The sequence below is a fragment of the Zeus faber genome (genome assembly GCF_960531495.2).
Source record: "Zeus faber genome assembly, chromosome: 1".
Classification (NCBI taxonomy): domain Eukaryota; kingdom Metazoa; phylum Chordata; class Actinopteri; order Zeiformes; family Zeidae; genus Zeus; species Zeus faber.
This window is the reverse complement of record NC_137193.1, coordinates 9,131,433-9,145,654: the sequence shown is the minus strand read 5'-3', so window position 1 is coordinate 9,145,654 and position 14,222 is coordinate 9,131,433. Positions and strand designations below refer to the sequence as shown.

The 14,222-nt window shown below is 42.3% G+C and overlaps 1 protein-coding gene across 1 annotated transcript in view; it reads left to right on the top strand.

The window, feature by feature from the left end:
* Positions 1-14,222, top strand: part of naaladl2 (N-acetylated alpha-linked acidic dipeptidase like 2) — a gene marked incomplete at both ends in the record, with an annotated part of 245,690 nt that overhangs the window by 155,822 nt on the left and 75,646 nt on the right. Inside the window, one exon of the mRNA XM_080004472.1 lies at positions 11,135-11,281. Within this exon, the coding sequence (XP_079860598.1) occupies positions 11,135-11,281 (147 nt within the window). The remainder of the gene's footprint in view (positions 1-11,134; positions 11,282-14,222) is intronic.

Below are 14,222 nucleotides of genomic sequence, written 5' to 3'. Positions count from 1 at the left end.
CTACACCTCCACTCCCGGCTACGATCGCACATCATTAAAATGACAGGCTGGTCACGATAGGGGTCCACTATCACGGTCAAGTGCGACGCTGTCACCCCGTTGTGTTGCCGTAGGTGAGTGGAGTCCTCAAGACATCGATTATGCACTTGATATTTAAACGCTATCCACTGGCTTAACACCGCCAGGTAATAACGTCACGTCTCCTTCACTTGACTTTATGGGTCGCTTCACCTCTTGGACACAAAGTGGAAAACTTTCCTTATGTTCACCACTGCCTTGGGTCGTATAAAATATTAAATATATTGTATATAAAAAGTTTAAATAGACCACTGTTCAAACGCCTGAGAAGGTCCCTTGAATAGTCTGTCTCAGAATCAGTAATTAATATATACAGACTAAAGCATAGAAATCAAAGCAATTTTACAAAGCCAAAGTGGGCAAGCTATTTTTGACCCCCTTAATCTGCATTAAGATGGTTCTACTGGTTTTGGAGACTTAACACTAGTTTGCATTGAGTTGTGAGGCAGAAATATGGTGTGATTGTGTTTCCTTATGTTTGTTTTACTGTTTATAGTTGATGAGCTAGCTAGAAAGCTAATCAAATAATTGCTGTAGTTTATTTTTGTTATTTTGCAAAATTTGGCCTGATCGGAACATATCAACAGGTCTTAATGCTTTTTTCTAATCTACAAATTGCACAGCTTGTTAATTTCAAAATAGAAGCTGTTTTTTTGTTTAGATTTTTTAAATTACAAAGTTCAATAACTTTGTCATGCCACGAGGTCTATATAATTATAGTTTCAAGTTTATTGTCAAATACTTGATAATAATGCAAGCATCATTACCGGTAATGAGATTCTTAGTCTCAGAGCCAACTCAACTTTATATAATAAGTAAAATAAGTGCATAGTAGTAATTAAAATAAAATGATATTTAAAGAGCAATTAAAGAGTATTTAAAAACAGTAGTTAAAAAAATCTAAAATGCAAAGGAGTTGTGTAGTATAAATAATATAAAAGAATTTACCTGAAAGACAAAATAGAATACAGAGAATAATGACAGTGAGTCAACTTGATAATGGACATCTGAAATATTCGTGGGCCACAACAATGCCGTGTCATACTGAATGGCAAGACCGACACAGTGTTGTAAGACAAACACTGCAATGTACTAAGAGGCAAGATAAAACAGGTATGCAATGCAATACTTGATACATCAAAGTGACTACTGGCAGATGATGTAAACAGCGGTTTTCCTTATTTTTATAGTGGCCAAGAGTGTGGATTAATAGGTTTTAGTCTTAGGCCTTTGGATTTCAAAATTAGGGTCTTCGAATCTAATTTTATTGTACTTATTGTGAAATATCACAACTTTTTTTTATTTTTATATCACCCCCCCCCCCCCCTTTTTTTTGATGGATTCATTATCTAAATTCCAAAAAGCAACATTGGCACAATAATATATAAAAAATGAATACATAAAAGTCAATAGAATAAAATCAACACCAGAGATACAATTATAATTTGTACAAACATTAAAGAGACTAAACAGTGTATGGATCCTTCTGAACACTCAAGATTGTTTTACTGGTGACACAGTATAAACTCCATGGTTTACTTCACAGATTAGTTGCCAACTATAGAATTAATCCCCAACCATTAATTAAGAATTATTAAGAATTATTAAGAAGTCCTGTATGATCGTAAACTGAATATTTACAGAGAGGGGGAATACAGAGGGGGCCATTGGTCTGGTGGGATTTTTCACCTCTCAGTGAAAAAAGAGTTGATTGCTCCATTGGATTGTGGAGATTTTCGTCAATGGGTCTGTGTTTGCATGCATGGTTTAGGTGTGGGGGCTTCCAGACCTGTTGGGTGACACAAAGATCAGCCATTAAGTGCAAACAAAGAGATAGCCCAAGGATATATATATAGCCTGCTTCGGTAGTCACTCAAAAAAGGTGTACTGCGGCCATGAGAGACATATAAAACATAATTATAAAATACATAATTATATAATATATTAATTATATATATATTATATATATTCCCACTCCTTTTGGGGACAAATAGGGATGGGAATCACCTGCGACCTCACAATACAATGCTCCGTTTTTGCAGCATACAGTTGTGGGGACTCCCTGAGAGGAACTAGGACCTGGGGATTTCCCCAAGAACTAGATACTGTCAAGTGCTTTTCTTCTGCTTGTATTCGCAGTGCACTGGAACTCTGAAGTGACACTGACGTCACGTCATCCAACAGGGTTTCAGCAAGAGTTCTGTATTGTATTTCACCTAACCAGTCCACTTAAATTTGTTTCTGAACAAATTTGAGGCGAGAAATAATCAATCCAGTTACTGAATCTTCACTCGTATGAGATCTACAAGACATAATTTAAACGTTTGTTCCAACTTTCGTAAGGCACGGAGTCGCATTGGGACACCGCACAGGGATTTTTTGTTTCATTCAATAAACTTCGTAAAATGAAATAAATACATCTACAATAAAAAATACAATATTTGTTATTGTTTTTTATTTGTATTTGTCATTTTTGCGATAGATTAAGTATTGCAATTACATTTGTTGCGATTCCAAAACGTGTATATCTTTCATTTAACAAACACAAGATTATCCCGTATACACAAGTTGCTTTACATTTTGAACCACTGCTGGTGGACAGACAAAGTATTGCAACTGCTTTTCCACAAATTCAGCCTGGGGGCGTTCCCAGGCGCTGGTGCGTGGATAACGTCATCAAGGGGGATATCATTACAGGCAATCTCCGAGCCAACAGGGACCCGAGAGTGACCCTGTATGGGTCAGCCGCGCCCAAGCCACGGATCTGCCTGGGCCCTGTCATGTTCCAGCTGCCCTCTCAAATTGGCTCCTACTGTATATTTAATATACGTACACCGGCTTTTGTAGTTGCTCAATAGCTCTTGGGTGTGTGGACGGCACTGTCAGGCCCTGGTCAGACCAGCATTTGTTACAGTGATATATTGCACAAAATTCTAATTCAATTCATTTCAAAGCAATCATAATCGGTGGCATAGTTTGCGTGTGTGATTGCGCTTCCTTATGTTTACTCTGTGTTTTACTTTTTATATGAAAACACTAAAATGTCCCGGTTTTCAACATTCACCACATAATTGAGAACAATTATAATAATAATATTATACTTGTTTTCAGCACTTACATATCTTTTTTATATTGTGTAGAGGCAAGCAGAAAAGAGCGTGCACGAAGATCCCACCTGAGAAGTGGGCATCATCATCAACACAGCAACTCACTCAATTTGAGTTGTGTGCTGCTTTCAGGGGTGTGTGTGTGTGTGTGTGTGTGTGTGTGTGTGTGTGTGTGTGTGTGTGTGTGTGTGTGTGTGTGTGTGTGTGTGTGTGTGTGTGTGTGTGTGTGTGTGTGCGTGTGTGTGTGTGTGTGTCAGGCCACCCTCCCACCAACAGAGTGCCAAATGTGTGGTACACTTAAGGGTCTGGGTTTGGGGTTTTCAAAATGTAGTCACCCTAATGAAGCGGCAAAACATAACTTCCGCCTTATCCTTTGCCAAACTACGGACAAACCATCATGAGTTAAAGGAGAAGTCAAGGATGCAACATGGAGAGCAGCCAAAAAAATAAAGTGAAGCCTAGCAAACAGAACAGGCGCAGAGGGTAATCCGGTTCAGTGCGCCCACGGGGGTCCGATGCTTTTAAGTGCTTCAGAGTCAACTGAGCACTGGAAATGGAGTGTGTCTAAGAGACTGACTATTAATCAGCAGTTTTGTAAACAGCACAGCAGAGGCCGATCTCAAAACTAATGAATCCGTCATCTGTCGAAGCACAAAGTGTGTCTCTCACCGCTGAGAAAGCTAAAAATAGCCCAACAAAAGATGACCCGTGAAGGGGTAAGATCACCCAGCAGTACTCAAGTTAAACTGCTAAGTACCATCAGTGGAAAAACCTGGAGACAGTACAAGATAGATAGATGGATAGATAGATGGATGGATGGATGGATAGATAGATAGATAGATAGATAGATAGATGGATGGATGGATAGATAGATAGATAGATAGATAGATAGATAGATAGATAGATAGATAGATAGATGGATGGATAGATAGATAGATAGATAGATAGATAGATAGATAGATAGATAGATAGATAGATAGATAGATAGATAGATAGATAGATAGATGGATGGATGGATGGATGGATGGATAGATAGATAGATAGATGGATACTTTATTCATCCCTCAACAAAATGCAAGTTTCTTTCTTCTTCTCCAAATCTGCCATTTTTAGTTACAATCAAAATGTAGCTGTGCTTGGATACTGAAGTGGGCTGCTACTCAGGATGCCCTTATCAATAATGGAAAAGCAATAGCAATTAACAAACAAAATGCACTACGTCTGTAGACCTCATAAAGCGCCCGATCATAACCTGATTATCAAAGCTGCATACAACGATTAATGATGATTTATTAAAGGGACCCTAGAGCAACAACAGCCGGGATGTGTTTGTTTTATGGGAGCACTGGGATGATAGTGCGGTGGGGAGAGGGATAGAGAGAGAGAGAGCAGATACATTTGCTTTTCTCCATGGCTTGTTTACACACAAACCTACATCTGTTTTTCCTTTTATTTATGGTGCAGAGAGGGAGTCAACCCCGTGTGAAAACTAACAAGAAAATCTGGGTTCAGTTTGGTTGTTTTTGTAAGCTGTTTTCTCGGTGACAAACGGAAGAGGCGTTTCAGGAATGCGCATACGAGGAGCAATGAGCACAATATTGTCCCAATCGCTCCCCCATTTTCTAAATTTTTTACATTTTTACATTACATTAAATAATCCCACGGCACACCACTATCCCGTTCACCGCTAAAAACGTCAGAAACGTGTAGAACTGTGCTGGATGCAAGACTTGCAAACGATTCGTTTGTAGTAAACAAATCTTGGAAATGACTCAGGAATTGGAAGTCACTCCCACAAGCGGGGAGTGAGTCAATCTCCAATTCACAATCCGAAAAGAATTGCAGAGGACTAAATTAAAGTCCAAGGCAAAATGTGTGTTTGGCACAATTCATCTTGTATGTGATTGTTACTCTTTGCATTCCACCAAAATAAATATTTTTGACAGAATTAAATTATTCTTGTGAAAATGTTGTTTACAACTCAGGGCTAAACTGACTCTTCAGTTAAGTCCTCCTTCACTCACCCTGTGTTAGACCGACCAGATCAAACTAACCAAGACTCTCGACAACTCTTTTTACTCAGTGACTCTTTGACGACAGAATCTCACAAAAGAGTTGAAGCGCTGAGCTGCTATTCTGACTCGAGCTGATGAACTACTGTAGATGAGTCAGTGCCGTCAGTAGTGTTGGTGTGTTGTCATAGTGAGTGGAGTGGAGGAAAAACAAAGATAAGGATGGGGAGCCTGGCGCGTAGGGAGCAGTGTTTCCCCTTCCTCTCTTCTCTCATGGAAGACACGGCGTGCGCTCTTGTAGTACTGGGAACACTGGGCCCAGGTGTTCCCAGTAAATGACGACCCCACCACGCCTACTGGACATCTGCAACACAAAACTCAAGGACAATGGCGAGCAGCCAGCCCAGCAGCCAAAAGAACGGAGGTCTTAACGCTTGCAATTTTGATCTAGAAACACAAAAGGTCATTTTCATTCGATCAATTTTACGAGGAATTCAAAATATTTTCACGGCACACCTGGCGAGCTCTTGCAGCACACTGTTGGTTAAAAAACACTAGTCTATAGTGTGTGTTGTGTGCGGAGGTCTATGTGTGTGTGTGTGTGTGTGTGTGTGTGAAAAAAAGTTGTCCACCGAGTGTTTATTTACGAGTGCCCCTCAACCCCATGGAAATGAGCTCATTAGCTACCTCTGGCACATTTACATTGATGTGGAAACTGAAAGGTTGATTCATGTGCACTGTCTCTGTCATCATTGTGCACTGTTATAAATCACTTACAATAACTCCGTCCTTCAGCTGCCCCATGCAGCACTGATCATCTGCCTTCCCTCTCTCTTTAGGTATTAAAGGACTGTTTAGTACTTGACAATACGATTATTGGCACTTAGATCTAACACTGCATTTCGTAAAATAATAAATTATTTTGTATAATAAAGTGACAAAATATAATATATTTAGACTTCATTATGTAATAACACCTCTAATAACACCATCTTTGAATGCAATGCATTATACGTCTGTGGTGGTCATTATGTATTGCGGGAATTCAACTTTTTGTGTTGAATATGTATAATGCACTAGAATTGCTATCTTGGTTTACTGTATATCAAGTGGTCACACTTTAGTACTTGATGAAATGTCACTTTATTCAATATGTAATAACTAAGGTTTGCAAAACATTTCCATAACACCTGGACTGCTTGAGGCTTGATCGGACTACTTTCCTAGGTGCACAGCGTGGACTGATACACACAGGAGCTGACGTCACTCACTAAAGAACCTTGCGCTCTGCACTACAATAAAATAGTACTATTACTCAGCATCACCCTTCCTTCGAGTCTTTAAAGACATATTGCAAAAGGATAACATTGATCTTCTGTATAAATTACTCTTTGCAGTCCCACTCAAAATAAATGCTCCATTATTTAAACCCGGTTTCTTCACCAGACATAAATGTACTCCCAGAATTAATCTTTAGGATTTAACATTTTTTGCTCCTTTAACAACTGACACTTTAGTCAGCAGAACACTGGCATTTTCAGTCTTTCATGAAACAGTCTGTGAACCTGAACCAGTCCCGAACGAAGGTGATCTAGGTGGACTACCAGTCACCTATACAGCTGTAGTGGGTTATTCTGTCACTTGATGCACACTATGTGCAAACCATTGTACTAGACCTTCTCTCCGTATCGCTCTGGTGGTGTCACAACTCTGCCACTGAAGGTCGTGCGTATTGGAGTCTGTGTCATTGTAATGTATGTGATGTAATGGGAAGTGGATCTGCATCAGGACCAGGTGAGTTAAGCCCTCCATCACTCACTACACATCTATCTCCTCACTCTGGGAACGTTTCTGGAGCGCTAGGGAGGGGTCTCCGATGGCAACGGTTCCTGCGCAGTACTCCCTAATCCCTCTGGATTAAGTATGACCTCAGTGTGTCACACTGTTTAAGGACCAGCCCAGCCACATTCATTGTCCAGCTTCACGGCAAGGATGATCTCAGGCCGCAGATCTGGTCAAGGTCTGACGTTATTCCTGTCCTTTTAGGCCCGCCTATAGTTTTGTTTGGGCCTCTCATCGATCCGTCTCACGTGGTGGACATCTGGCCTTCCGGGCTGCAGATTAGCCTCCACTGTAGAAACTGCAATACGGATTTTCCTGCCAAGCATGAGCTGAGCTGGGCTCATGGCTGTGGATTGAAGTGGAGTTGCTCTGTAAATCATGAGGGCTAAGGAAGGGTCACTTTACTTCAGGATCTGCTTGGCTGTCTGTACAGCTCTCTCCGCCTCACCATTTGCTTAAGCGTAGTGAGTGCTGCATGTGACAAGTCTAAAACCATTCTCATTAGATAACAGTGTGGAAGCTAGGCCTGAAAATTGGGGATCATTGTCTGTAACAAGTTAATTTGGGCAGCCCCATCTAGCAAAGATGTTCTTCAACTTAGCCCTCGTGGTATGGCCTGACATACCTCAGAGGTAGTCTATTTCTGTATATCGTGAAAAATAGTCTACTTACTACCATGTCTACGACTACACTACTACTAGTTCAGTTTATTTAGTTCACATATGTTGGCTGCTACTCTTTCCCACGGGCGACTAGGTAGCGGGGTAGTGATCAGCAGTTCACATTTCTGCGCCAGGTTGACAATCTTTATACGTGCTGACAATTTCTTGTATGTGTTTGCTTTCAAACATGTGATTTAAATCTTGTATTGTTTTACAAACCCCAATTCCAATGAAGTGGGGACGTTGGGTAAAACGTAAATAAAAACACAATACAATGATTTGCAAATTATTTTCGACATATATTCAATTGAATACACTACCGAGACAAGATATTTAATGTTCAAACTGATCAACATCATTGGTTTTTTGCACATATTCACTCATTTTGAATTTGATGCCTGCAACACGTTCCAAAAAAGCTGGGACAGGGTCGACAAAAGACTAGGAAAGCTGAGGGACATTCCACAGGTGAACAGGTTAATTGGAAAACAAGTGAGTGTCATGATTGGGTATAAAAGGAGCATCCCTGAAAGGCTCAGTTGTTCACAAGCAAGGATGGGGCGAGGTTCACCGCTTTGTGAACAACTGCGTGAGCAAATAGTCCAACAGTTTAAGAACAATGTTTCTTAACATACAATTGCAAGGAATTTAGGGATTTTATCATCTACAGTCCATAATATCATCAAAAGATTCAGAGAATCTGGAGAAATCTCTGCACGTAAGCACAAGGCCGATAACCAACATTGGATGCCTGTAACCTACGATCCCTCAGGCGGCACTGCATTAAACACCGACATCATTTCGAAAAGGATATTACCACGTGGGCTCAGGAACACTTTGGAAAACCATCGTCAGTTCACACAGTTCCCTGCTACATCTACAAGTGCAAGTTAAAACTCTACCGTGCAAAGCGAAAGCCATATATCAACAATACCCAGAAACGCCTCCGGCTTCTCTGGGCACGAGCTCATCTGAGATGGACCGACGCAAAGTGGAAAAGTGCGCTGTGGTCTAACGAGTCCACATTTCAAATTGTTTTTGGAAATCATGGATGTGATGTCCTCCGGGCCAAAGAGGAAAAGGACCGTCCAGATTGTTATCAGCGCAAAGTTCAAAAGCCAGCATCTGTGATGGCAAGGGGGTGTGTTAGTGCCCATGGCATGGGTAGCTTGCACATCTGTCAAGGCACCATTAATGCTGAAAGGTACATGGTACAGGTTTTGGAGCAACGTATACTGCCATCCAAGCAACGTCTTTTCCCGGGACGTCCCTGCTTATTTCCGCAAGACAACGCCAAGCCACATCCTGCATGTGTTACAACAGCGTGGCTTCGTAGAAAAAGAGTGTGGGTACTGTCTCCCATTGAAAATGTGTGGCGCATTATGAAGCGCAAAATATGAAGAAAAAAAACGGATATCCCGGACTGCTGAGCAACTGAAGTCGTAAATCAAGCAAGAATGGGAAATAATTCCAACTACAAAGCTTCACCAATTAGTGTCCTCAGTTCCCAAATTCTTATTGAGTATAAAAGGAAAGGTGATGTAACACAGTGGTAAACATGCCCCTGTCCCAGCTTTTTTGGAACATGATGCAGGCATCAAATTCAAAATGAGTGAATATTTGCAAATAAAACAATAAATTTTATCAGTTTGAACATTACATTTAGCAGATGCTTTTATCCAAGGAGACTTACAATTATTCAAACACAGATGGACGCAGCCATCCTGAGCAGTTAGGGGTTAAGTGTCTTGCTCAAGGACACAACAGCATGCTAGCAGGAGGAGCCTGGGATCCAACCAGCAACGTTTAGATTACTAGATGACCAGCTCTACCGCCTGAGCTAAAAAAAATAGGAAAAATAGCCTTCTGGCTAACTCTGACACATTTAGAGCAGTGTTTATTAATACTCACTGTCCCTGTTAAATAAACTAACAAATAAAATAAGAAGTAGCTGTAAAGCGACCCTCACATCTCACCTTCTACCCTGGCCTATCTAATTTGGACAATGTCAATTTCAGTGTCATTTTCAGTCGAGGCTTATTTCCCAGCCGTTTAAAAGTCTTTTATGACATGACACTTGTGTCCGCCCCTGTAACAATTTTAAGTTTATTTCAATATCTTTATCTGGCACAGGCAGTTTCACTGTCCATGCTTTGTTTGAGTATTTCACGTCTTTAATATCTCCCAGGAAATTTACGCGCCTCCCGTCTTCTCCTTCGTAGGGCCGCAGCCGCTTCGTTGACTACACGGAAGCGTCATACTGCTGCACGGCTGCCCAACTTTCTACAGCTATGCCATTTGCCGTTGCGTGCGGCACTTCCGTCCTAATCAGCATGCACTCAACCACGTCTGAAACATTTGCGTCCCTTATTGTTAACACCACGTCCTGGTTTCGCCTTGGCTCCTTTGTTCTGTCCACGTCCTTTTCTGTCTCTCGCCATAATGCGCCCGCTCTCTGTACGCTACTTCACTCACTTGCGAACAGTTAGCTCTATCTCCCCGCTGGCTTATGTGCCCCTTCACCTGTTCAGACTGCCTTGAAGCTCTACCTACAGCTCTGTCAAGTCTGGCACTAGCTGAAGCTTCTCTGATAGCTCTTTATCTAATATCCCTGTGACTCACCTGTCACGGATGTTTTCACGTAACTAATCAAACTACCTTCATAAACAAACACCAAAAGCAAATGAAATAAAAAAAGTAAAAGGTTGAAAAGAAAAACAGTGACACATTCCTCCATTGGTCGTTTCAGTGATGGAGGGTCAGGGGAGGGCTGATTTTGGGCGTTGTGGGCGGAATGAAGACAGACCCGGTGTGAACCGACAAATCTACGACGTGACGCTTTCACGCCAATTTCATGGCGGCGGCGTGTCCTTTTTGGTGTGGCCCCTGGGTCACTCTACAATAACTACCACATTATGTAATAGGTTACTACTTGTTGCATCTCATTATGTATCCGAGGTGTTTATTCTGAAATATGTGTCAAAAAAGTGAAATTTACTACATTTTATTACACAATTGCTTGTGACAAGCCTGATTTTTTTCGGACTTATTTTTTCCTCATCACACCTTGCATATGGGATGGCATCGAGCAGTGTTTCCCAACCTTTTTCCGTCGACGGCACACTTTCTGCGAGGAAATAATCCCACAGCACGCTACCATCCCATTAACTACGAAAACAACTTCGCAAAACATGTATAACTGTGCTTGTTTTTGATATGGCCTACTGGTAGTCGCTATCCCGGTTGGGACCGATGAATTAGTGCAGTCGTGCAATTTTGATCTTGCGACACATTGTTTTCATCTTTACATGGAATTTGAAACGTTTTCACGTCACGACACAGCGGTTCGAACAAAACCCACCGGTGTAGTGTTTCCCTCCGTCACCTTCCCTCTCTTTTCTCGCCCCCTCCTTCCTCTCATTTCCTCTCACAGAGGCAGCTGCTGAGCTGCATGCGAGGCGGGAACTGCCCGGGCCCCAACGTCAGCTCGCTGCAGCTTCCCGGAGACGTCAGCTTCTTCGCCAACCGACTCGCCGTGCCCACCGTGGAGTTTGCCTTCGAGCAGACCAAGGCCGAGGAGGTATTTGACGTCATTTTTATTTTCAAGGGACAAGCTAACGTAGACCATTGAATATTAGAAAAATGACAGTGCAGAGAAGGAAGTGCACACATAGGGTTGTTTGCCAGACACGGTTTCATCTAAACCAGGACTGAGCTAATCCTACATCAATCAATCCAGAATTAAAAAATGCCTTTCTGGGACGTTGCATAATTTAAGATGACATAGTTCTGGACTAGGAAGTCCTGGACTTAGGTACTGAAGGACTGGTCAGCTGCTCCTGTCTGGTCTTGGTGCTGGTCTTCTCTATTGTCAAGGTCGACCTGGAGGCCCACGTCCATTACTCCAAAGATAAACCTGCATCTGGCCGTGTTTCATTTAAGCCTCCACTTTGACCGAGATCAGCTCTAATCTTCCAACAAGCACTAACAAACACTTAGGAATAGACTTGATACATTGAAACCTGGAACTCCTCAAAAGGGTCCAAAGTTAATTTCCTGCCAGTACACGCCCACATGAATATCCTGCATGGTTTCAGTACATATTTTCCCAATCAGTCGTGAAAACATCTTGGGTAATCAGCATACAGTACGTATGAATACAGTATAATCATATATATATATATATATATATATATATATTCAGTATATATGTGCAAATACTGAACAAACACATTGAACATTCTTGTCCCCAACTGCGCCAAATATTTGGCCCTTTCTGAAAGGAGCGAGGTCTTCAAGCCCAAGCCCCACTTCTCTCTCCGGCAGCGCAGTCAGAAACCTGCACACGGTTATTTTTGGATCAGGAAAAAAGTTTCCATCGGGTGCTGCTTGTTTATCCCCAGCTTTTTAAATTGGATGCAAATATACCCATCTCCGCAAAGACACACACACACACACACACGGGCGCGCGCGCGCACACACACACACACACACACACACACACACACACACTCACACACACACACACACACACACACACACAAACACAAGTGCCGATACCTGGAGCCTGTGTATATCACTTGTTTGATTAAGTTCAATTTATTTTCGAGCTTTCCAGGGGTGTTTCCAGCCAAATTATCAGCTCAGGGCAGGCAGGTATGTCGCCGTGGTAATTTGCCACAGTTTCCGACGCCGCTGACGGTTGGCGTTGTGGCTCAGCTGGGATTTGATCTAATAAAAAAACATCTGCAGCCCCTATAAGACTAATGGTATCATTTTGTTATCGTTAAATATTTCATGATCATTTACCAAATCTGCCTTGACACGTTGTAGTATGGTTTATGTCTCAAAACGAGCCGCAAGCACACATTAGAATTAGCAAATTATGCATGCCCCCATTTTGCCTGCCATTAAAAATGCAATATCGCTGTTTGTTTCGTCGCCTCGAGGGGTGGAAAGAGCGCGATTTAGCCTACGCGCGGACGTCCCACTGCAATGGGGAACTTGCGGCCGCGATAGCAAACTTGGACCATGTGTAGATCACAAGGTCGTGGTAATCAGAGAGAAATAAGAATAATAAAACAAAATGAAAAAAAAATGAAAAATTACCAGCTCAACACAAAACAAAGGCCTCAGGCATGACACGGGCACTTTTGGGAAAAAGATGAATGCAGGGGCACTGGGGTCTTTAATGTTCATCTATGATGTGTGGCCTCTGATCATGACCTGGAAAAGTCCGGTTTCGAGTTTTCCATGGAGGTCTTATGCCCATAGACACGTGCATACTGTCTGTGAAATGCGTCACTCGAAACCGGTCATGCCAGTTGCACGTTTCCTTGCAGTGGCGTAATCTTGGTCAAAAACTCTACGACCAATGGACCTGCGCTGCTGGCCACAGGGCTAAAAACAAATCGACAACTTCCTCTTGAAGTCAACAAGCTACCAACTTTGGTTTTCCAGTTACACAAAATGTTGCATTCTTTGTTTCCCCCGCACATAATTCCCTTCATATGTCCTCATGCGGCGAGCGAACGAGCCGCTAATGCGTTCGCAAGCTCACCAGCTGCTGCACACCGCTGTTGATGCTGCGGCCGGCGGACGTGACGGGCATGCGACCGGCTCAGGCGCCGGGTTCCCTCGTTCAGCGTCCTGCGCCACCTGCTGTTTTTCCAGTCCCCTCGTACAATTTGGAGGAGTTCTAAAAGTTGAACCAAAGTGGTCCTGAGTTGAAGGAAGCAGCTGTCGAAGCATCGCCAAGGGTGTTAGTTTGTGTTGAAAGTCCTTGCAGGGGAGGGAATTGGTGTTTGTTTTATTTTTTACAAGAAAAGCAGTTTAAAAAGCTTTGCAGTTCTTACAATAAAAGATGTGCATTTGGCAGGAATTTGCAAGGAACTGCTTGCAACTGTTTCTAGCTATTTTCTTGTCTTTCCAACTACTTTTATTAGATATTTTTGGTTTATCATCAGTAAGTCAGTATGTCCATATGGAAACATTGTAGAATTAGTGTGTCTGTGTGTGTGTGTGTGTGTGTGTGTGTGTGTGTGTGTGTGTGTGTGTGTGTGTGTGTGTGCGTGCGTGCGTGCGTGCGTGCGTGTGTGCGTACGCGTGTGCATGGATCGGCATGCATGTGTGTGTACTACACGCATTGGGCTGTTTATGATTGTATGCCTGCTCCAAGGATATGGCACATCACTCGGGATGGGTTATCCACTCGGCCTAATAGAGACTAATGAGCCGAACACGGGGATTAAGTTGATTTTAATTTCAATTAATCTGATTGGCCGAGAGAGGTGATAAGCGAGCGTTTTGATAAGCTACACGTCAAGATAGCTTCAATGGATGCCGTGACCTTGTGACCTGGAAACAATGTAGTCCCCGGCCACGCCAATAAGGCTTCGATAAGACAGCGAATATCATTTGGCCTGGAAAGCAGTTTGTAGCACTGTGCATGTGTTATAAACATCACAAGGAAGCTCTGCAGAATTGCCGTGTTCAACTTAGCAAAGAATTTCCTTGTATCG